This window comes from Heloderma suspectum, chromosome 7 (assembly GCF_057233095.1).
Source record: "Heloderma suspectum isolate Gila_16-S chromosome 7, 16-S_ref, whole genome shotgun sequence".
NCBI classification, from domain to species: domain Eukaryota; kingdom Metazoa; phylum Chordata; class Lepidosauria; order Squamata; family Helodermatidae; genus Heloderma; species Heloderma suspectum.
Genome location: NC_139464.1, coordinates 118365058 through 118387785, shown reverse-complemented (window position 1 = coordinate 118387785; position 22728 = coordinate 118365058). Strand labels below are relative to the sequence as shown.

General features: G+C 42.1%; 1 protein-coding gene across 4 annotated transcripts in view; it reads left to right on the top strand.

The window, feature by feature from the left end:
- The window catches only part of PACSIN2 (protein kinase C and casein kinase substrate in neurons 2), a 47114-nt gene that overhangs the window by 13111 nt on the left and 11275 nt on the right, over positions 1-22728 (top strand). For all 4 annotated transcript variants that reach the window (XM_084811217.1, XM_084811215.1, XM_084811216.1 and 1 more), the window contains exons 3-8: positions 1223-1379; positions 2689-2924; positions 8057-8212; positions 9721-9896; positions 16773-16893; positions 22028-22152. In XM_084811217.1, coding sequence (XP_084667343.1) covers positions 1223-1379; positions 2689-2924; positions 8057-8212; positions 9721-9896; positions 16773-16893; positions 22028-22152 — 971 coding nt within the window. The remainder of the gene's footprint in view (positions 1-1222; positions 1380-2688; positions 2925-8056; positions 8213-9720; positions 9897-16772; positions 16894-22027; positions 22153-22728) is intronic.

Sequence of the window (22728 nt, the reverse complement as noted above, 5' to 3'; positions counted from 1 at the left end):
CTTATTGAGAAGCAAGTCAAGCTAGTGCAATTATTATTGCCATAAGGCTATGACTCTGCACTGTTTGACTGTTTAGAAATCAATAGCACTAATAAATGCCAGCTTCATAACACGTTAAAAGTAGCAAGATTGCTTATAGCTAAAAATTGGAATTGCCCTAAATTTCTGTCTTTGGAGCAATGACATTAGAAGATTTGATACATGATTTTGACCATATGCACAGTTGCAAGATGGGGGATACCTGGCTCAACAATACTACAAGCGAGAAGGATCTTCGAGTTGTAGATCATAAGCTGAACATGAGCCAACAGTGTGATGCGGCTGCAAAAAAGGCAAATGCTATTTTAATATTAATAGACGTATACCTTCCAAATCCTGTGAAGTACTAGTTCCCCTCTACTCAGCACTGGTTAGGCCTCATCTGGATTTCTGTGTCCACTTCTGGGCACTACACTTTAAGAAGGATGCAGACAAACTGGAGAGGGTTCAGAGGAGGGCAACAAAGATGATCAGGGGACTGAAAACAAAGCCCTATGAGGAGAGACTGAAAGAACTGAGCATGTTTAGCCTTGAGAAGAGAAGACCGAGGGGAGATATGATAGCGCTCTTCAAGTACTTGAAAGGTTGTCACAGAGAGGAAGGCCAGGATCTCTTCTTGATCATCCCAGAATGCAGGACACGGAATCATGGGCTCAAGTGACAGGAAGCCAGATTCCGGCTGAACATCAGGAAAACTTCCTGACTGTTAGAGCAATACGACAACGGAACCCATTACCTAGGGAGGTAGTGGGCTCTCCCACACTGGAGGCATTCAAGATGAAGCAATCTGTTGGGGATGCTTTGACTTGGATTCCTGCATTGAGCAGGGGGTTGGACTCGATGGTCTTGTAGGCCCCTTCCAACCCTAGTATTCTATGAGCAACATTGCTACTATTGGGGGAAAACACACCTCAAGATATTATGGGAGAAAGTATTTTTAATGGAATAATTAACTACAATCAAAATAGGTAGCCGTTAGTATTTTTTTTTATTAACTTGTGACTGGAATCTCTAACATAGCTGGAGTACAAGTTTAGCTCTTATACTGAAAATCAAATGTGTATTATCCTTTCAAGAAAATAAAAACAATTGGCCTCAAATTTAAATATGATCTGTTGAATTTGAAAAATTGGAGGGTGGTTTTCCCCTGCAAGTGAATTTATAAATATTTCTCTGTTTATAGGTTGGAAACTATAAACGGACAGTGAAACGCATTGATGATGGTCACAGACTTTGCAGTGATCTTATGAACTGCATTCATGAGCGTGCAAGGATAGAGAAGGGCTATGCTCAGCAGTTAACAGAATGGGCAAAAAGGTGGAAACAACTTGTAGAAAAAGGTAAATGGAACTTTCGTCACTTAAATATTTGTGCATATTTTTGATTTCTGATTGATTACGGAATGCAAGGCCACTTAGGTTATAATCCTATGCATGTTTAGACAGAAAAAGTCCTACAACTCCCAGCATTCCCCGGGGAGTGCTGAGAGTTGTAGGACTTTTTTCTGCCTAAACATGCATAGGATTGCATCCTTAATTACTTAGGACACCATAGGATGTTACTTGGAAGCACTGAAAATGGTGCACTAATGATTTTTTTGCTGCTTTGGGTTATTGTCCAAAGCTGTTGTTAGTTCTGATTTTTTCAGAATTGTCAGTGAGCAGCTGGGTCTCCAGGTTTCAAAAAACAAATCAACCCCTCTTTTTGTTACAAAAGTGACTTGGTCATTGGTCTGAGTCAAAACCAGTGGATTGTTTTAGGTTTATTTAGTTAATTAGTTCTCTAGAAAAAATAATAGTGTGAAATGATAGAACCCAAGCTATGAACAACAGTTAAATGTAAATGCTTCCTTGCCTTTACTAAATGGCCTAGAAATTGATTTGTAAGAAGTCTTAAGAGAAAAAATACAATGAATATAAGAGTTTAAGAATCCTGGTGTCTGTTAGATCCTTTGACTAAAGGGTCAACTACTGCATGTAAAGATAGACATAATTCTCATGGAAGTAACTCCTTGATATAATACCTGGGGAAAGCATTGCTGGAATGCATATTCATGTCCATTATGTGCTTATAGCTCCAGTATATTATTTTAGGAGCTATAGTTTTATAGCAAGCTTCACACACTTCTGGACACTTTTACCATCTTAACATGGATTTTGTTTTGCTGTACTTCAGTTTTTATTTAGCAGATCAACAAGTATGTGCCTGGGCAGTTTTGACACAGGGGCCAAAGAAAGGGTGCCATGGTTCAGGTTATTTTGGGTAGGGGGGATATATATATATATCTATATCTCAGATTGGGGATACGTGCAATTTCATATTATACTGGTGTTATGATCTTTATTGTATGTCACCCTGATAGTTTACTGAAAAGTGGCCTAAAAACTTTTGAATAAATAATTGTTTTTATTTTGCAACATAATCTTAAAATGTGTTCTGTGGGGAAGAGCTACAGAAGTTACCAGAGGCTTACAAAATATATGAATTCAGGTGTTTGATTGTAGAACTGATACAATCATCGTGAAAAGTATGGACAGGGAAAATGTTACCCAATGTAAGAGCTGAAGTCACATATTTCTCTTAAACTGCATAGGATACAGTGAGAAAAATGACTCGCTTTGCCGATATTTTTTTTCATCTTGTGTTCAGGGCCACAGTATGGGACTGTTGAAAGGTCTTGGCATGCATTAATGTCTGAAGCAGAAAAAGTGAGTGAACTACACCTAGAAGTAAAAGCTTCTCTAATGAATGAAGATTTTGAAAAGATAAAGAACTGGCAGAAGGATTCCTTTCATAAGCAAATGATAGGTGGATTTAAGGAAGCTAAAGAAGCTGAAGATGGATTTAGGAAAGCTCAAAAACCATGGGCCAAAAAGCTAAAAGAGGTAAATAATGGTTGCATATTGTCTACTCCAGTCAGTTTTGCAACTTTGCCCCCCCATTCCATTCCTCCCCCCCCTTTCCTGTTCCTGAACTCCTTTGGTTGATTTCACATATATCCCTTTGCGTTCTGACCTGGAAAGCAGGGTGGGCTGGACTGACCCCCACTCTGGAGGCTGTTGGTCACTGGGCAGAGCTACATATTATGGAAGACATGGAGCGGATGCCAAGAGTGACATCCTTATCTCTCTTTCTCCCCTGTCGTATTTAGTGGAGGGGTGGGCAACTTGTGGCCCTCCAGATATTTTGAGCTACAACTCACATGATCCTTCATCACTGGCTATGCTGGCTAGGTGCTTGGGTGAAAAATAGGGATGTGCTGCTGGCCCCGCCCCCTGAAGGTTCATTTGTTGGCGTGGACATCTGCAGGAAGGAAGCCTGTTCATGAACCTCCCTTCCTGCTAATCTGTGGGTGTTCAGGGCTGAGACCAGTAGTGTACCGATACCAGGGGCAGGGCCAGCACATGGCACTGGTCATTCCGTGACTACCCCTTTGTGTATAACACATGAGCGAAGCTATAATGAACAGAACGCTCCTGTGGCTTTCAGATTTCTGTTCCATACCACACTGATGGAGGTTTTTTTTTAAAGCCTGTTGACAAGGTTCCACTTATCACCTGGACCCCCTGTTGTTGTTCAGTCGTTCAGTCGTGTCCAACTCTTCATGACCCCATGGACCATAGCACGCCAGGTCTTCCCGTCCTCCGCTCTCTCCTGGAGCGTGCTCAAGTTCATATTCATTGCATCGGTGATGCTATCTAGCCATCTCATCCTCTGCCGTCCCCTTCTCCTTTTGCCTTCAATCTTTCCCAGCATCAGGGTCTTTTCTAGGGAGTTTTCTCTTCGCATTAGGTGGCCAAAATATTTGAGCTTCAGGATCTGTCCTTCCAATGAGCAGTCAGGGTTGATTTCCTTTAGGATTGACTGATTTGACCTCCTTGCAGTCCAGGGGACTCGTAAGAGTCTTCTCCAGCACCACAGTTCGAAGGCATCAATTCTTCAGCGCTCAGCCTTCCTTATAGTCCAGCTCTCACAGCCATACATTGCTACTGGGAAAACCATAGCTTTGATTGTACGGACCTTTGTCGGCAAGGTGATGTCTCTGCTTCTTACTATGTTGTCTAGGTTTGCCATAGCTTTCCTCCCCAGGAGCAAGCATCTTTTAATTTCATGGCTACAGTCACCGTCTGCGGTGATCTTGGAGCCCAAGAAAAATCTGTCACTGCTTCCATTTCTTCCCCTTCTATATGCCGGGAAGTGATGCGGCCAGATGCCATGATCTTAGTTTTTTTAATGTTGAGTTTCAAACCAGCTTTTGCACTCTCTACTTTCACCCTCAACAAGAGGCTCTTTAGATCTTCTTCGCTTTCTGCCATTAGGGTGGTATCATCTGTGTATCTGAGGTTGTTGATAATTCTCCTGGCAATCTTAATTCCAACCTGTGATTCATCCAACCCAGTGTTTCTCATGATGTACTCTGCATATAAGTTAAATAATCAGGGCGACAATATGCAGCCTTGTTGTACTCCTTTCCCAATTTTGAACCAGTCAGTTGTTCCATGTCTGGTTCTTACTGTTGCTTCTTGACCCTTGTACAGGTTTCTCAGGAGACAGGTAAGGTGGTCTGGTACTCCCGTCTCTTGAAGAATTTGCCACAGTTTGTTGTGATCCACACAATCAAAGGCTTTAGCGTAGTCAATGAAGCAGAAATAGACGTTTTTCTGGAATTCTCTTGCTTTCTCCATGATCCATCGAATGTTGGCGATTTGATCTCTACTTCCTCTGTCTCTTCGAAACCCAGCTTGTACTTCCAGTAGTTCTCGGTTCACATACTGCTGAAGCCTAGCTTGTAGGATTTTGAGCATCACCTTGCTGGCATGTGAAATGAGTGCAATTGTACGGTAGTTTGAACACTCTTTGGCATTGCCCTTCTTCGGAATTGGAATGTAAACTGACGTTTTCCAGTTTTGTGGCCACTGCTGAGTGTTCCAAATGTGTTGGCATATTGAGTGCAGCACTTTAACAGCATCATCTTTTAGGATCTTAAATAGGTCAGCTGGAATACTGTCATCTCCGCTAGCTTTGTTGTTAGTAATGCTTCCTAAGGCCCACTTGACTTCACTCTCTAGGATGTCCAGCTGAAGTTCAGTGACCGCACTGTCATGGCTATCAGGGACATTCAGATCTTTCCTGTATAGTTCTTCTGTGTATTCTTTCCACCTCTTCTTAATCGCATCTACTTCTGTTAGGTCCCTGCCTTCTTTGTCCTTTATTATGCCCGATTCTCTCCGATTGTCTTGACAGATCTCCGATTGTCTTGAAGAGTTCTCTAGTCTTTCCCATTCTGTTGTTTTTCTCAGTTTCTTTGCATTGTTCATTTAAGAAGGCCTTCTTGTCTCTCCTTGCTATTCTCTGGAACTCTGCATTCAGTTGGATGTATCTTCCCCTTTCTCCCTTGCTTTTCGCTTCCCTTCTTTCCTCAGCTACTTGTAAAGCCTCATCAGACACCCACTTTGCTTTCTTGCATTTCTTTTTCTTTGGGATGGATTGAGTTGCTGCCTCCTGAACAATGTTACGGACCTCTGTCCATAGTTCCTCAGGCACTCGTGTCTATCAGGTCTAATCCCTTAAATCTATTCCTCACCACCACTGTATATTGATAAGGGATATGATTTAGGTCATGGTTTAGTGGTTTTCCCTACGTTCTTCAATTTAAGCCGAAATTTTGCAAGAAGCAGCTCATGATCTGAGCCACAGTCAGCTCCAGGTCTTGTTTTTACTGACTGTATAGAGCTTCTCCATCTTTGGCCGCAAAGTACATAATCAATCTGATTTCGATATTGACCATCTGGTGATGTCCATGTGTAGAGTCTCCTCTTGTGCTGTTGGAAAAGAGTGTTTGCTATGATCAGCGTGTTCTCGTGGCAAAACTCTATTAGCTTTTATCCTGCTTCATTTTGTATACCAAGGCCATGCTTGCCTGTTATCCTGGTGATTTCTTGACTTCCGAGTTCTAGAAGGTGTTGTAGGTCTTCATAGAACCGATCAACCTCAGCTTCTTCGGCCTCAGTGGTTGGGGCATAGACTTGAATTACTGTGATGTTGAATGGTTTGCCTTGGATTCGTACTGAGATCATTCTATCATTTTTGAGATTGTACCCCAGTACTGCTTTTCCTACCCTTTTGTTGACTATGAGTGCTACTCCATTTCTTCTAAGGAAGAAATGCCCACAGTAGTAGATATAATGGTCACCTGAATTAAATTCGCCCATGCTTGTCCTGCCTTCTTGTGGCAAAGGGGCTTGTGTAACTCAGTGAAGCCATAAACTATGCCGTGCAGGGCCACCCAAGACAGACACGTCATGGCAGAGAGTTCTGACAAAATGTGGTCCACTGGAGAAGGAAATGGAAACCCACTCCAGTATTCTTGCCAAGAAAACCCCATGGAACGTATCACAAGGCTAAAAGATATGACGCCAGAAGATGAGCCCCTCAGGTTGGAAGGTGTCCAGTATACTACTGGGGAAGAGCAGAGGGTATTTCCAAGTAGCGCCAGAAAGAGTGAAGCGGCTGGGCCAAAGCCGAAAGGACACTCAGCTGTGGATGTGTCTGGTGGTGAAAAGAAAATCCGATGCTGTAAAGAACAATATTGTTTAGGAACCTGGAATGTAAGATCAGTGAATCAAGGTAAGCTGGAGGTGGTCAAACGTTAGATGGCAAGATTGAACATCGGCATCTTGGGAATCAGCGAACTAAAATGGACACCCTGAGCAACCCTTTAAGGATCTCTTGCCTCCTTAAGAGTCCCACCTTCCTTCTTTTAAACTTCCCCTTCCCGATAACATGGGGTTTTGGCTGTAGAAGTGGAGTGACTGACACTATAGACACAGGGTTTAACCACAAGAGTTTACTAGAAGATTTAAAGAAAAACAAATTACAACTACACAATAGAGCTGAGTGATACAAAAGGCTGTAAAAGAAAATAAAAGTTTGCAAAACACAAGTTCCTTTACCCAACTGTCCTTAAACTTTACTAGACTGTTTCTTCCCGCTCATTCTTCAGACTCTGCTCTCACTCTCTCTGCTCTTACTGTTGCTCTTGCTCTGCTCTGGCTGCAGCCTGGTCTTTCTGACTTACAGGCTCTCTCCCTCTCTTTACATACCTTCCTCCCTCAAAACCAAAAGTACTGCTTCAAACCTGAAGAAATTAAACTTAACTGGAGAAATGAAACTGACACTTAACCGGAGAAAGGAAACGACTCCTCTCAGGGTTACCCCCTCCCAACAGAAAACTCCAGGCCTCTAAGCCTGACCCCCCCCCCCACTCCTTTATCTCTGTAGGCCTCAAACCTTCACACCTGTCTTTACCAGTTGGCATCCTTCAGAGGGCTGAGATAAATATAGCACTCTTCCATAATTTTGGTTGGAGGATTTATATTTTTTAATGAACAGAAAAATTATAAGTAAATAAAGCTGGGCTGCAAACTTCAATCAGTAAACTAATCAAAGCATTAGATATTAAATTGGTAATGGCCAAGTTTTAATGTGTGAAGTTGTGAGGGTACACTTTTATTTGAGGCTATTTAGGGATTAGAGTTCTACTGGGAATTTGTTTTTCATTCTTTATTACAAATGTCCTTTCCTCAGTGATGTGGTAGCTTTAGGCTGCAGTCCAAAGCACACTTACTAGAGAGTAAGTCCCATTGAGCTCAGTGGAGCTTACTTATGAGCAAACATGCTTAGGGTTACACTGTTCATTAAATTGTAATGAATTTACAATTCATAACAGGCTTCGGTGAGAAGCAAATGGGTATTAATTTGATTAATCAACACAAATGTGGATTTGTTGTCAGATCCAAAAGAGTAATCCAGGATTTTGTTAAATATTGGTGTCTCAGATCTACTGCTGTATTAGTCCATTGTAGCAGTTTTCAACATACAATTTTTGGGTTTATTTAAAGGTACCTTGACTCATCCCCAAGTCCTATAACAATGCTTTTCCTCAATATCTAATTTTTGGTGGGTGGTTATAGTGAGTCTTTAAAGCTTGAAATACCTGTTAAAACATGTCATCTAGGTGGAAGCTTCTAAGAAAGCATATCATGTGGCCTGCAAGGAAGAAAAACTTGCTGTATCCAGAGAGGCTAATAGCAAAGCTGACCCAGCCCTGAATCCAGAACAGCTAAAGAAACTGCAGGACAAAGTGGATAAAAGTAAACAGGATGTTCTTAAGGTAAACTATAATGCATTCTTCTGAACATAATGCTTTTCAGCACAGACAAATAGAAACACTACTATCATAGTGCTAGATTTGTAAATATAGCCAGGGCCTTTACATATGAATGATTCCAGGAAAAGGGTGAAGAACTGTCTTGTGTTTGCCTTAGCCTTAATACTGTTAATACATCTTCAATTAAAATGAGTTTGTGGAGAAGTTTCTCTCACTCTTCATCTTAATTTGCTATATGAAAAATTAGTCCCCTGCTATTGCAGGCCTTGATAGTGCAAATAGCATTCTAATGAAAGCACAATTATGATTAAGTACAGAATTTTATTTCATTTGTATCCCCTATGCATCTGTGCATCTAATATATCTAGATCTATATATCTCTATCATCTATCTATATCTCCTCTTACACTGTTTGAACAATATGAAACAGTTACCCAATATACTTTGAAAAACTTCTGTGATATCCTTAAAATGTTGCATTTGATGTTCAAGTACATTGAATTCTATATAATGGACCTTTATGTGGTAAGTGCACCTAAAATTCATATTTTGTATTATGAATTCACTGAGATATATTTCTGAATGTCAGATACAGTGCAAGGTTTGTCAAGTAGCTCATTGAACTATTTTATTTTTCTTTGGTTGTTGTAAAGTCATTACATAGAGACTGTTTCTGAGCATAACAGAAAACCCTGGTTTATCAGTGCAGGAACAAGCTGCGGCAAAGCTTGGGCGTGTGTGCTCCCCTCTGGTGTGGCTGCAAGGAGGAGACTGGAAGTGTTCACCTCAGTTTAAATTAACCATAGTTTAGTGTTGCATTCAAATCCTAAATTATGGTTAATCTTACCGTTAGTGGAAACAAGTCCGCTTCTGAAACCAAGGTTTGAAGATGTCTTGTTTCCACTAAACATAGTTAAGATTAATCCCAGTTTGTCAGGTTTTGAAAACATGGCAAGCTGTAGTTAATCAAAAAAAGAAATGAAAGGTTTAGAACTCCTCCTTGCAGCTATGCCAAAAGAGGAAAAGGGAGGGGGGAGTGTTCAAGCCCAAGGCTCACCCAGACTAGTTCTTGCAATGCAAAGTTAAGGTTTAGCATTATGTTTGATCTGGGCAAGTATCAGAACCAACTTAGAGCCCTGCTAAAGAGAGACTATATGCAAGACCTGAGCCTAGATAGGTTTTTGGAATCAATCTCTAGATCTAATTTTAGCTTAGCTTCCCTGTGACCAAGGTTAGCCTTGCAGCCAGTCCTGTATAGGCCTATTTTCCTAATTTATCTTTAGGTTAGTCTCCTTTTTAGAAAATCACAAACCAGTGTTTATTTCCAAGAAAATGGAAATGATGCCCTCTTCTGGTGGATAGTTGCATAACATAGAACTTCAGTTTGCTTGTGGTGGAAAATATTCTGTAAAAATTACTATTGCAGAAGCCTGCTATGCATGGATTAAATAGGGCAAGTACACAATTACAAACTAGTATTTTTGGATAACTTTCTGTGTCTATTTTTTAAGACAAAGGAGAAGTATGAAAAATCTCTAAAAGACCTGGATAGTGCTACACCTCAATATATGGAAAATATGGAGCAAGTTTTTGAACAGTGTCAGCAGTTTGAGGAAAAACGTCTCCGTTTCTTCCGAGAAGTATTGTTGGAAGTTCAGAAACATCTTGACTTGTCTACCGTTCCAAGGTAAACATGCAAGACAAAACATCTTGCATACTGAAGTTGTCTTTGTGTGAAATAGTATAATAAGAATAAATAGTGCTGCTACAGCTCACTACTCAATAAAGGATAAAGGATTGGGGGTGACAGATTTGTATTTTAACATTCTTCTTTGAATTCACTGGCTTCTGTAAAAGATCATAGGAGGATGAAACTAATCGCGTTCTTTTAATTTTCAAAATATAGTGATTGAAACTGATTTCATTTTGAAAGCTACCTGTCAGGGTGGAAACTGAGACCAGAGAGCCCCAGAGCAGTTCTGATTCTGAGGAGGAACAACAATCCGTGGGAGAGGAGACAGCTCATCCCTCACAGGCACAGCACCTGGCAAAGATTCCTCCCGCCAGCATTGCTAAGATAGATAGTGACCCTGGCAGCGAGGGAGTGCGGGAGGGGGGCTTCTTAGATGCTCGACGCAGACGCAAAGAGCAACGAGCGATGGAGGGCGCAGAAAGGAGGCGTAGCGCCCGTTTGGCGCGCAAGCAACGGCCGCCTCCCATGGACCCAAGGGAAAGAGGGAGGATCTCTCCCTAGCCCATAAGTTCTGAGTCTTCAAGGGACTCCCTTTCAAACCGGGATCAACTGCCTTCTTGAAGCTTAGTCCACTCTGCTGTTCCTTTCTTTAGTCGCTGGTGATTAGCACCTGAAAGAGTCATTAAGTTGTAAAAGGATTAAAGCTTTGAAAAGAAATCCTTTCGTCTGTGTCTTGAGTTAGCTATTGGAATCTACTGAGAGAGGCCGCCAAGGAGCTCCTGACACTACCAATGAATGTTTATTAGAGCCATCACTTGATCTAAAGAAAGCTTAACTGATTAGATCTATGTAAATTTGTCTATGGATAAAGCAATACCACTGAAGAGAAAAGCTTATTTCTTATATATGACTCACACATGTCAAAGCATCACCATGTTAGAAGAGATGTACCCCCCCTTTGTGAAAGAAGTTATAACAGCTCTTCTGGGATGGTGTCTGCCACCCAAAGTATTTGTAAATACTCGTATTAAAATTAACTTGTTAGAATTGCCCAATTAGTTGGAACAATTTTATAGTCTATCAAAAGATTTTAATAAGTTGGTTTATCGTTTAACCATTGCAGCTTTTACTGTAAAAATCAACATGAGTGAATTTCTGATAATGTGAGTATGAAGGTAGGGTTCCAGGCCAGATTCTTGTGTGGGGCTGCATGCCCCCTTTCCTCACTTTCTGCCACCCCTCTTTTTTTCCTCTCTCTCTGCCCAGTGGGCTGCCGGAAAAGGAATAGGTTGCTCTTACCAGAGATCTAGTAATTGCTTTTGGAGGCTTTTGAAATTAGGCCAATTGCCACATAAGGCTGACCCCTGTTGTAAAAGGTGCTTTTCTCCATATGCAACAGCAAAAAATTCTGCTGATGAAATGTAAGCATCCAGCTCCTGCTCTAATAAAGCTGTTTACATCTTCAAAACAGATTTGTTAGAGAAATATAGGCTGCAAAATTGAAAACTGCCATATAATTTGTAACATATTGCTATGTCGCTAATAAGGAAAAATAAATTATGACCTGGTTTGCATATCAGGCTAAGCCACAGTGGGTTGTCACCATGGTGGTTGTAGGGCGGCTTAGTTGTTGGAACCTTAGTTGTTGGAACCTAATCATGTTGGAACCTGATGCAGCTTTTCTGTTGTGGGTTGTTTTTTGCAAACAAGCCACCCTGAAAACCCATGGCTTGTAGTAGGATTGTTTAGGGTGGATTGTCATGACCTCTGAGCCCGGCAGAGTTGCTTCAGCATGGGTTGTTTAAAACAACAAGAGAGTTACCTGGCAAGAGCATCAAAAAACCTGCCGGCCACTCGTTGCAATCTCGCCAATGATATCTCCTCAATATTATATCTTGAAATGACACTAGTCAATTTACTTCTCTACTTTGTCACCTCCCTATACAGCGGCACCTTTTTTTCTTCACTTTCAGGGAGATTTGCACAAATTTAACATTATTTCTTTTCTTTCCTTTTTTTTTTTTTTAACTTTCAGGGAGATTTGTGCAAACCTTCCCAAGTTTTTAAAAATTAAATTTGTGCAAACCTCCCTGAAGGTGACAAAAATTACGTTAAATTTGAGCAAATCTCCCCCAAAGTTGGGAAAAAATTATGTTAAACTTGCAGAAATCTCCCCAAAGGTGAAAAAAAATTCTACAAAAAACTCTACTCTGCTAATAAGCTCAAATACATTCATTAGCACAGTAGGCTTCTGAGGTTGTGCTGCAAAATCCTATGGGATACGTGCCAGGAGTGGGTGGGAGGAGTAAGGGAGAAACAAACCACGGCAAGCTGCACAGTGCCTGATCATATCTTGGGAGCAACATGGGTTAGTGAACAAACAAACAACCCACCATAGCTTATTTTCAGGGTGGCTTATCATGACGTGCGAGTTCGCCCTGTGCGATCCTGGAGAATTGTTATTTTTAAACCTATTCTACCCCCAACTCAAGGCAGATAAAAACATCAAAAGCAAAACTCTGAAATACTTATAAAAAAGAAATGGTCACTAAAAGGACTCCCTGCTCACTGCAGGCTGTATGTTTTGAAAAATACTGTTTTGCAAAAATAACTTCCCAAAGGTGTAAGATTCAGCAGTTGCATATACTGTGTATCTTCATTGAAGTTAAGTACTCAAGCAAGTGAACTTGAGCCCGCTTTGCTGTGTCAATTTAATTCAGTTGTCCTCTATAGAATGCAGGTTTTAAAGTGCTTGGAACTAAGACCAGCGAATTTCATTATCCTTTTCATGGTGGAAAATAGAATATCAGTGTAAACTGGAAGTGAAGTTCTTGGGGAATAAAACTTCCTTTTCTAAGAAGAAATAGGTTTGCAAGATGTGCTGTCCAAAAATATCGTACAAGCAATGAAGGTTTTATAGTATTTGAGAAACTAACTTCTCAAGGAAGTATTATTGTATTGTGCTAGTTCCATTTAAAAATGTCTTAGGAGAACATTATTTCATGGTAGTCTAATAAAAACTGTGAATGTGGAAACACTTCCTGGTGACCTCCTAGAATAGAAATGTGTCTGGCCCCCTTTTATTTGATGTTCTGTACATATATTGAAGTCTTTTCGCTATCTGTCCCGGCCCCCCGCCTTTCTTTCTCTTCTCTTCTCTTTAAAAAACAAAACTATGCTGCTACAGTGAGGGACCCTTCTTAAGTGGAGGCGCTGTTACACAGCAGTGGGTCCCAACCCAGTATTTGTGGAATAAAGGACTGTCCACTTCTGCTCGCAACCACATTTCTTGAGCTTATTTTGCATTTTTCTGTCATCTAGAACCATATGTAAGAGTTAAACACATGCACTACTTACTTTTCATGTATTATTTAACCAAACTGTAAAGTAAACTTACCGAGCAATCCTATGGCTTCTCAGACTTCGACCGGGTTCACATGATCACAGGGGGAACATAAGCCATGGTGGCTTATTTTCCCTCCCTGCGCATGTCAGTCATGAGCCGCCTAATTAGCATAATCACCCTTGCTGGGCGCAGGTTGTCGTGATGTCCGAACCCAGTGATGGCGCTTGGCTGAAACCCATGGCTTGTTCTTGGGTTTCAGGGTGGTTTGTAAGCTACCCCAGCCAGCCACCTGCAATGGGTTTGGATGCCATGACAACCGGCGCCTGGTGGGGGTAATTATGCTAATTGGGCAGCTCATGACTGACATGCGCAGGGAGGGAAAATAAGCCACCGTGGCTTATTTTCCCCCTGTGATCATGTGGACCCATATGTCTGAGGAGCTATAGGATGATGCAAATTCCCACCCCTGAGGCTGTAGACACAGGTGCGACCTCAGGGGCAGAAATCCAAGTGTGGGTACTTCGACCATCATTCCCTCGCAGCAGCTGCAGAAAGCACTGTGGTAGCTTCTCTTCCAAGGATACAACAGTCTCCTTGGAAAAAGCCAGAGAGGAAGAAATGGGGAAGGGGTTGTGGGTGGAGAGAAAGGAAAGGCCTGGATTTGCTTGATCCAAGAGCTTCTCCGTTGCTGTCCCCGTTCACTGGAAAGTAAGTCCGCTGAACAGGCTGAGAGGCCCATCTAGCTGAAAATGGTTAAAATGGAGGCTGGAGAAGCTGGAAAAGCCTCTGTCCTCCACCTGCCCTGCCTGGCTTTTGCTGGCAGGCCTTTGGGTAGACAGAAGGCTCTGAGATTGGAGCCCTGTCTATCAGGCGTCAATGCCTTAGGATTGCACCCTAAAGCAACGTAACGGCCGGTAATTATGGCTTGTTAAATGCTGTATTGAGCATTCTCTTTATTTTTAGGAGTTCTTTTCTCTTAGTTATCAGGCTAAAATGGATTGCAGGTATGTTGTTAGACTTGATCTCGTCACTTTGAAGTGCTGCAGTAGAATAGTGCAAGCAGTGACCCCATCCCCGTTCTAGTAATAAAGGAGTTTGTGTATTAAGAGTCTGTCAGATGGCATGCAGAATGCTTCCTGCTCCTGGCGTGGTGTAGCCAGTGCGGTGCAGTGGCGAGAGTGTTGGACTGGGAGTCGGGAGATCCGGGCTCTGGTCCCCACTTGGCCATGGCAGCTCACTGGGTGACTTTGGGCCAGTCACAGACTCTCAGCCCAGCCTACCTCACAGGGTTGTTGCTGTGAGGATAAAATGGAGAGAAGGAGGATTATGTACGCTGCCTGGGGTTTCTTAAAGAGGAAAAAAGGCAGGATATAAACGTAATAAATAAAAATAAATAAATAATAGTTTGTGTTGAATCAGTAATGCCATATAATCAAGTTATTGTCCAGCGCTGTGGAAACATAATATTGGGATACATAATATTGTAGAAGCTTGCACATCAGGTAATTGGATTCCCCTTGTACTTGGACATTCCCCCTCAAGTCAACATTTGTACAGGCTTGTACTGATCGTACTGCTGATCTGTGCAGTTGATCGGTACACTTTGGTCAGCATTTTGCCCTCATATTGTGTGCCGTGGATTGAAGTAACAATGTTCTTTCTCTGTTTAACTGATAATATATACAGTTTTAGCTATGTATATAAAAGGTTAAATTTGGCAGTTGTGTTAAATTCATCAGGGGTTAATTTGAGCCAATAGATAGACCTTTTTGCATGTGTGTGTATTGCACAGAACTTATTTTTATTTATTTATGTATTGAATAGATTTATATCCCACTTACAATACTTAGAAAATATCTCTACCCAGTTTACCAAAAATACATTAAAATAAAACATTTATGAAAACATTAAAACCGAGTACTCACAGTGCCATAATTAGCCAGCAAACTAATTTTTGCAGTCAATTAGGGAAGGCCTGGGTGAAGAGATGGGTCTTCGGTTGGCACTTAAAGCATGCCACAGTTGACATCTCCCAAACACTAGGCAGGAGGGCTTTCCATAAGGTGGGTGCCATGACAGAGAAGACCTGGGCAATATGCAAGTCATGGTGCAACCAGCAAGGCCTACTCCAATGAACTTAATGATCACACAAGTCTGTATCAGGGAAGGCAATTTGCCAGTTAACCTGGTCCCAAGCTGTTCAGGGCTTTATATGCCAACAGAAGACCTTGTACTTGGCTCAGTAGCTAATAGGTAGGCAGTGCGGTTGCTTCCACACCAGTGTGCCATGTGCATGGCCAGGCACCCCACTCAGCATCCTTGCTCTGGCATTCCGCACCAGCTGCAGCTTCCAGATCAGGCACAAACCCCACATAGAGCGCATTACAGTAATTTAAACATGAGGCTAGTAATGCATGGACTACAGTGGCCAGGCGGCCAGGCTATCCCTGTTCAGGAAAGGTCATAGCTGATACATCAACATGAGCTGCGAATAGGCACCCCTCAGCGCAGAAGTCATTTGGACCTCTAGCGACAATGATGCATCAAGGAGCATCCCCATGTTACGTACCCGTTCTTTCTGAGGGAGTGCAACCCCATCTAGAACAGGCAAGCTCTCCAATTCCCATATCAGGGGACCACCCACCCGTAGGGTCTCCATCTTGTCAGGATTCAAGCTGTTTGTTGGCCCTCACAGCATAATTGCTGGGGAGCCAAGGCACAGTTAACCAGTGCTACTTTCTGGAACCATCCCACAAGAAGAGCAGAACCAATGCAGAACAGTGCCCCCAATTCCCAACTTGTGGAAGCGATACAAAAGAATACCATTGTTAACAGCATCCAAAGCCACTGAGAGATCAAGCAGGATCAAAAGAGTTGCACTTCCTCTGTCTCTCTCCCACAACAGGTCATCTATCAGGGCAACCAAAGCCGATTGGTTCCTAAAACTAGCCCTGAACCCAGACCAAAATGGGTTGAGATAATCAGTGTGTCCTCCAAGAATGTTGGCAGCTACCCAGCTACCACCCTCTACAGCACCTTGCCCCCAGAATTTATTTTTATTTATTTATTTCATTTCTATACCACCCAATAGCTGAAGCTCTCTGTAGGTACCAGAAGGGGTACTAGTGACTGGGTGGTAGTTGGTATAAACGTCTTGACCCAAGGAGGGCTTTTCAGGAGTGGACACATCACTACCTCTTCGAGGTGGTGGGCACGACTCCATCGCACAAAGACACATTCACCACTCCCTGGATCCACTCAGCCAACCCCTCCCGGCTAGCTCGAATGAGCCACGATGAGCAAGGGTCAAGAGAGCAGGTCGTAGGCTGTACAGCTACAAGCATCTTGTCTATATCCTCAAGCCTCAAAAATGGAAATTGATCCCATGCAGCTGGGCCATTGGACACTTCATGCAAAAGAACTTCATGTTCTAAAATAATTCCTAAGCAAATCGTTGTATAACTCTTGATTAAAATAATTCTTCCTAATAGTTCTGTAATGACTTCTACATGCATTGCTTACAGCTATAAAAATATTTATCGTGACTTGGAGCAGAACATTAAAGTAGCAGACGCTGTTGAAGATCTGAGGTGGTTCAGAGCTAATCATGGTCCAGGCATGTCAATGAACTGGCCACAGTTTGAGGTAAGGGCTTTACTTTGCTTTGGAACCTTTTTTCCTGATTCCGGCAGGCTGTTATGCAAGTGCCACAGAAGCATTAATAAGCTATGATGTGATTTACTGCATACAAGTAATGTCAGAATAATATTAGTGAATTATTTTTGCCTTGAGATAATTTTTCTCCAATATGAGCTAATAGTGTTAGCAAATAGTGATTAAAAACCAGTATAGATAGTGTTAAAGACAGTTCTACAGAGGTTCTGTAGTTCCAGATTATTAAATTAAAATGTTATGCTTTTATATTGTATTCAAATGCTGTAAATAGGAAGCTTTTCTAAAAAATTGAAAGACCAGTTTTAAAATGTTTCAAATGTTAACTCTCTTAACAAGTATTTTGTTTGCTTTTCATGCATCAAGGATGAAGTAAGTGTTATGACTCTTAAGCAACTGCTCTACTTAAAGCTAATTTTCATCCTCAGACTTCTAAATGATAATATGCCGCACTACATTTGTGTTGTTTGTACAATTTTTCAGCTTCCTTTTGTTAACGATTACTCTGCACACATTCACATGTGTGTTATTTTTAGATGCAAGCTTTGTGTATAAGTTGCTCAGCTTGCTACTAAGAAACAAAGACCCAGTTCACATGTAATGACAAGCCATGGGTTGTTGGCACCATATGGGGACCGAGCAGTGCCTCCAGTCCCTGTGGGACCAAGCAGTGCCTGCCCCCGCTTGCTTCCACTTTGCATCTGGTTTAGAAAACAACAGGGCATTCTTCGGTGTGATGTGCAAACCTGGAATCCTGGATTGTTGAAGGAGAAGCAACCCAGGATTTTAGCCCGTGGTTTGTTGTTGGCTTAAAGCTCTGGGTGGTTTCCCCTCATCGGGTTGCATCCAGAGATCTGCCTGTGCAAGGGAAGATGGAAACTGACTTTCCCACTGCTCCTCTCCCTGCCAGTCTCCAGAGTCCCCTGAAAAATCTCCCCCAAGGATTAGGGGCCCCTGCTGAATGAGGTGTTCTGTGGCATGTGAGCCCGAGATAAAGATATAACATTTCCAGATATTTTGGAGGCATGGGAAAAAACTGTGTCTTTCCAGGAGGAAACCACACATTTGGGGGAAAATGGAAGAATGTGTAATACTTATTTTAAGCGCTGTTTACAGATCTAAAGTCCCTTTGTTACTTTAGGGAGCAATCCTGTGGCTGCTAGTCAGCGGCTAGACGGCCGTAGGATACGTCAGTTTCCGGGAACCTCCCCCCGCACGCGCTGCCTCATAGGCAGCGCGGAATGGCTTTGCGCTCGTAAGAGCAGCGTGGAGTGGCATAAAAGGTGCCAGGATTGATTCTGAGCACAGGGAGATAGTTAGCAGCTCAGATTCAGAAGAGGAGCAGCCAGAACTGGGGGAAGTTTTTTCACAGGCCAGTTCAGATATGGATAGGCGTGCTTCTCAGGTTACCAGCACCCGGATGGCTGGGCAGGAAACCTCATCCTCAACCCCCTCTGTGAGAAACAGCGAGTGGGAGGAGGAGGGGCTTGAGGTCTGTGACCTAAGGGATGCCAGGCGGAGACGCAGAGCTAAGAGGGAAACGTCAGGGGTGGAGCTTAGACGTTCGAACTGGTTAGCAATGCGTGAGAGGCTGCGCAGGGGAGCAGCAGGTGAGGGGCGGGATCTCCCTCTCTAAGTTAGCCTAGTCAGACAGCCGCAACTTTTGTTTATTCCCATTTGAATCCCCTGGAGGCATTCCTTTGTAGCCAGAGAGTCTTCGAAGATTTGCATCTGTAATGAACCTGTGAATAATGAATTAAAGGCGTGTGACTGAAGCCTCTCTTCTTGAGAGTTTGTGAGTTCTTGAGGAAGGAGGGAGTTCAAGGGAACCCTGACAAAAGGGGCGTTCCCAGGGGTGGGGCGGGCAGGGCGGAAATGCCGGTATGACACATCCTATGTGTGGTCCAGCCACCTCTGCCGCTGCTCCAGCTTCCTGCAGCTAGACAGCCGAAATCAGCAGTCTAGCCGCGAATGCAGGGCTGGAGAAGCACAGAGAAGACGATCCCCTCCATGCTTCTCCTGCCCTGCACTGGATAGGCGGTCGCTTCCGAGTTCAGAGGTGGCCACCTATCCCGATAGGATTGCACCCTTAGGAACATAAAATTTATTATGAGAACCTTGGCTTGCTCATAATATTATCAGCACAATTAAAAAGATTTAAAAGTAAACTCAGTAAATTTGTAATGTCTGAATAAACGATACTTTTAAATTTGATATACCAAACACGATAATTTTATGTGCAAACCAAATTATACCTAATGCAATTTTAGGGTTCCTGTTTTATGTCTGACCAGCAAGAGCTTCAGCAAGTAGTTCTTGAAACATCTGAATCATCCTAGAAGTTAGAAGAAGCAGGAAGAGGTAGAGGCAGAGGAAAATTGGTCTACAATATCTGTAACTGTTTGTGACGAATTGTTTGGGGTGGAGTTTATGAAAATCTGATCTGAAGGGAGTTTATTTAGCCGGGAAAGATCCTCTTATCTATTAGGACTGGTAACCAAGCATATTTAATTTAGGCACCTTTAAGCAATCTCAACCTATTATTTGAAGACAATCTCTTTTGCAAAAATTTCCCCATAATAAACATCAAAATGTTCATTTTGAAAGGTTGCCTGTACTGATGATGTCAATCCCATAGGAACTAGGCTTTATTTTAGGTTTATAAAGAGTTTATTTTGGTGGCAGAAGTTGTATAGCTGAGGCAGCATTCCTTTACAGTTGTGTCTAATTAGCAACTTTATTAAAAACTGGTAGTGAGTTGCATAGACCCAAGACTCAGTTAAAAGAAAAGAAATATAGGCGTGATAGCCCACACGTTTCATCACATGTGGTGGCAATGGAGGGATAAAATACAGTGTTTCTTTTACATGTGGGTTTTAGGACTACATTAGTTGACTGCTACAGCGTCTTACCAGAACAAGTCCAGAAATGGGACTCTTCAGAACAAAATCCAAACTGTCAAGAATGTACACTTTCTCCATATATTATGATATGGTGACTCTAGTTACATGGAAAACTGCAAATGATTTGGAGCATCTCTAAATGTCTGTCAGTAAAACATAATCAGATCAATAATTTTAATAAGAAATGGAAGATAACTGTGCTGGGAATTCTGCAGAGAGGATTAAAAAAAATTATTCCCAGTGGCTTCAAAATTCCCAGAAATGTTACATCGCTAGTCTTGCATACAGGTCTTCCTACTCAATAATTTTAATAAATAATGTTGGGAAGTTTAAGTCTGGGTGGCAATATATAAATTCTTGTCTGAAGCATTTTATTCATCCTTATAAAAAACAAAACAATATCATAATTAAACATGGTTTTCCCAGTTTTTTTTAAAAAAAACAAAAAATGTTCTTGGGGGGGGGCATTGGGGGAGGGGAGGTTCCTTAATTTTTCCAGGTCTTCAAATCTCTAGGCTGGGTAAGGGAGAGATGCAGATAAACTTCTTAATTTGCCAATACATATGTTCTAATGTAAGGAAGTAGCATTTTAATTGGCATTTGATTTGTTATAGATGTTTAAAAGTGTAGATAAATTTATTTTATGAAGTGTTTAATACATTTAATTAATAAAGTCAATAACCGAGGTCAGGGTACTTTGGATCCAAAGTGCCCTGGTTCCACTTCAGCAGTTCCATTCATGGATGTGCGTGTTTGCAGATTCCTGCCAATTTCTCCCCCATCTGGCTGCAACCCCCCTCACCAAAAATGGCACATTGTACTGAAGGATCTTCAGGCACTGTGTGTGTTTGGTCAAGTGGGAAGAAGAGTAGAAAAGCACTGATGCATTCAAGGAACATCACACATGGTTCTCTGAATCCAAGCCCACACTTAAATTTGCTGTGGCTAAACTCGGACATCACACCAGACCAGGGCTAAAGAACTTGATTTATGATTTTGTGTTATGTCTGAATTGCATTTGGCCAATGATCCAGCATCTGAAATCTGGGTTTGTGCTATGGATGATTTGCAGTGGTGTCTGAATTGAGCTCACATTCATTTTACCAGCCATACTTCAAGCAAAGCCTACAGAATCACAGCCTGTATATCCATGAAAATTTTGCCAAGTCAAACAAGGCAAAAGTCTGATTCTATCTGTTGGGTAAGCCTATCCCCAACCCAAGATAAATATTATTTGAAGTACAATAGTGTTGCACTACCATGTTGGTGAAGGACCTGTCTCTAGGAAGTCCTGTAGATGTAACTAATTGTGTTTGGTTAATAAAAGCATGATCTGAAAGAAACAAATGGAATGGAAAATATTTTAGTACAGTGATCCCGTCTAGCCAACAGAGGTATCTGGTGGTTCAAAGGGGAATACAAAGAACATCTAATAGTCTTACTATATGGTCCTGGAGCACTTCCTAGGCACATTTTAACATTCAGGATGGCTTTGGTGTTCAGGGTGGGGAGAGGAGGTGCTTGTAGCAAGTTGGAAAGTTAATGAGAAAGTTTACATTTGACCCGGCAAGTCATCAAGCACCTAAAGTTCAGTTGTTCAGTTGTACAAGAACAGGCAGGCAGCCAGGAGCGCAAAAAGCTAGTTGGGCAAAGCATCTGCCAGCAGCCTTTGGGACCACACCTGATTTTGAGGAACTAAAACCATTTACAGGTTTAGAAAAGAAAGATTCACAAAAGAGTTGGGTGGAACTGGAATGGCGATTTCCAGGTGAACAAAAGAAAAATTATTGCTGTCTTCTGCTTAATAAAAAGAGGGGGTGTGGGCTTTTCGGTGGGTGTGTTATAGTACTTCTTGTAAGGAGACTCAAACTTCAGGCTCTCCATAACCAGCTGAGCAGGGATTGATTATTTATTTATTTCATTTCTATACTGCCCAATAGCTGAAGTTCTATTGTGGCCTTGACTGAACTATGAAACAGGATTAAGTATTTGCAATTCCAAGCAGCCTCAAGCCAGTGTATAGAGGGTAGGACACTCCCTTGTCCATCTCGGTAGAAGGGAAACTGATAGCATTTTATCCGAGCTTGTCAGACCATGCTAGATTGTTTCCAGACAGAATGGAAACCTTGGAGCTAAGATGGCAGTATGGATTAGTACTGTGGCAACAAGCTGCTTCAAAAGCTTTTTTTCACTCATTTTTGTAGGACTGGTCAGCTGATCTGAATCGCACTCTCAGTAGAAGAGAGAAGAAAAAAGCTGCAGATGGAGTGACTCTGACTGGTATTAACCAGACAGGAGATCAGGCTTCGCAGCATAATAAAAATAGCAGGTATGTGATCATGATGCCTTTTAACATCAGTCGCTGACCAAAATCTGAAACAGTAAAATTTTGAAGTATATTGGAATTATGTCGGTTTGGAAAGTTATTCTCCTAGGCCCTATTTAGACACTTTCTCCCTAAGGGAAGATTTGGAGTGGGCCTTAAGCTCACATGCTCATTCCTGTGCCCCTCTAATGTTCCCTTACCTTAGGAAGAAGTGACTGACTAAACTGAGAGACGTTGCAGTTCTTTGAATGATCGTTCCTGACTGAATGGGTGGGGAATCTGTGACCCTCCAGGTGTTGTTGGACTACAACTCCCATTATCCCTGTCCATTGGCCATGATGGCTGGTGCAGATGGGAGTTTGAGTCCCACATTATCTTGGAGGGCCACAGATTCCCCATCCCTGCATTAAAAGATCCTAAGGGTCTTTAATCTCCCAGAGTCAGAGTCTCCAGATTTCTGAAAAAGGTAGCGTTGCCTGGGTTGCTTGGAATGTGTGTGGGAGTGTGAGAGCTAGGGGTGGGGTTGGAGAGAATGTCCAAAGAGAATTGTAGATAAATAGATACCGTAGTTTAAGATCT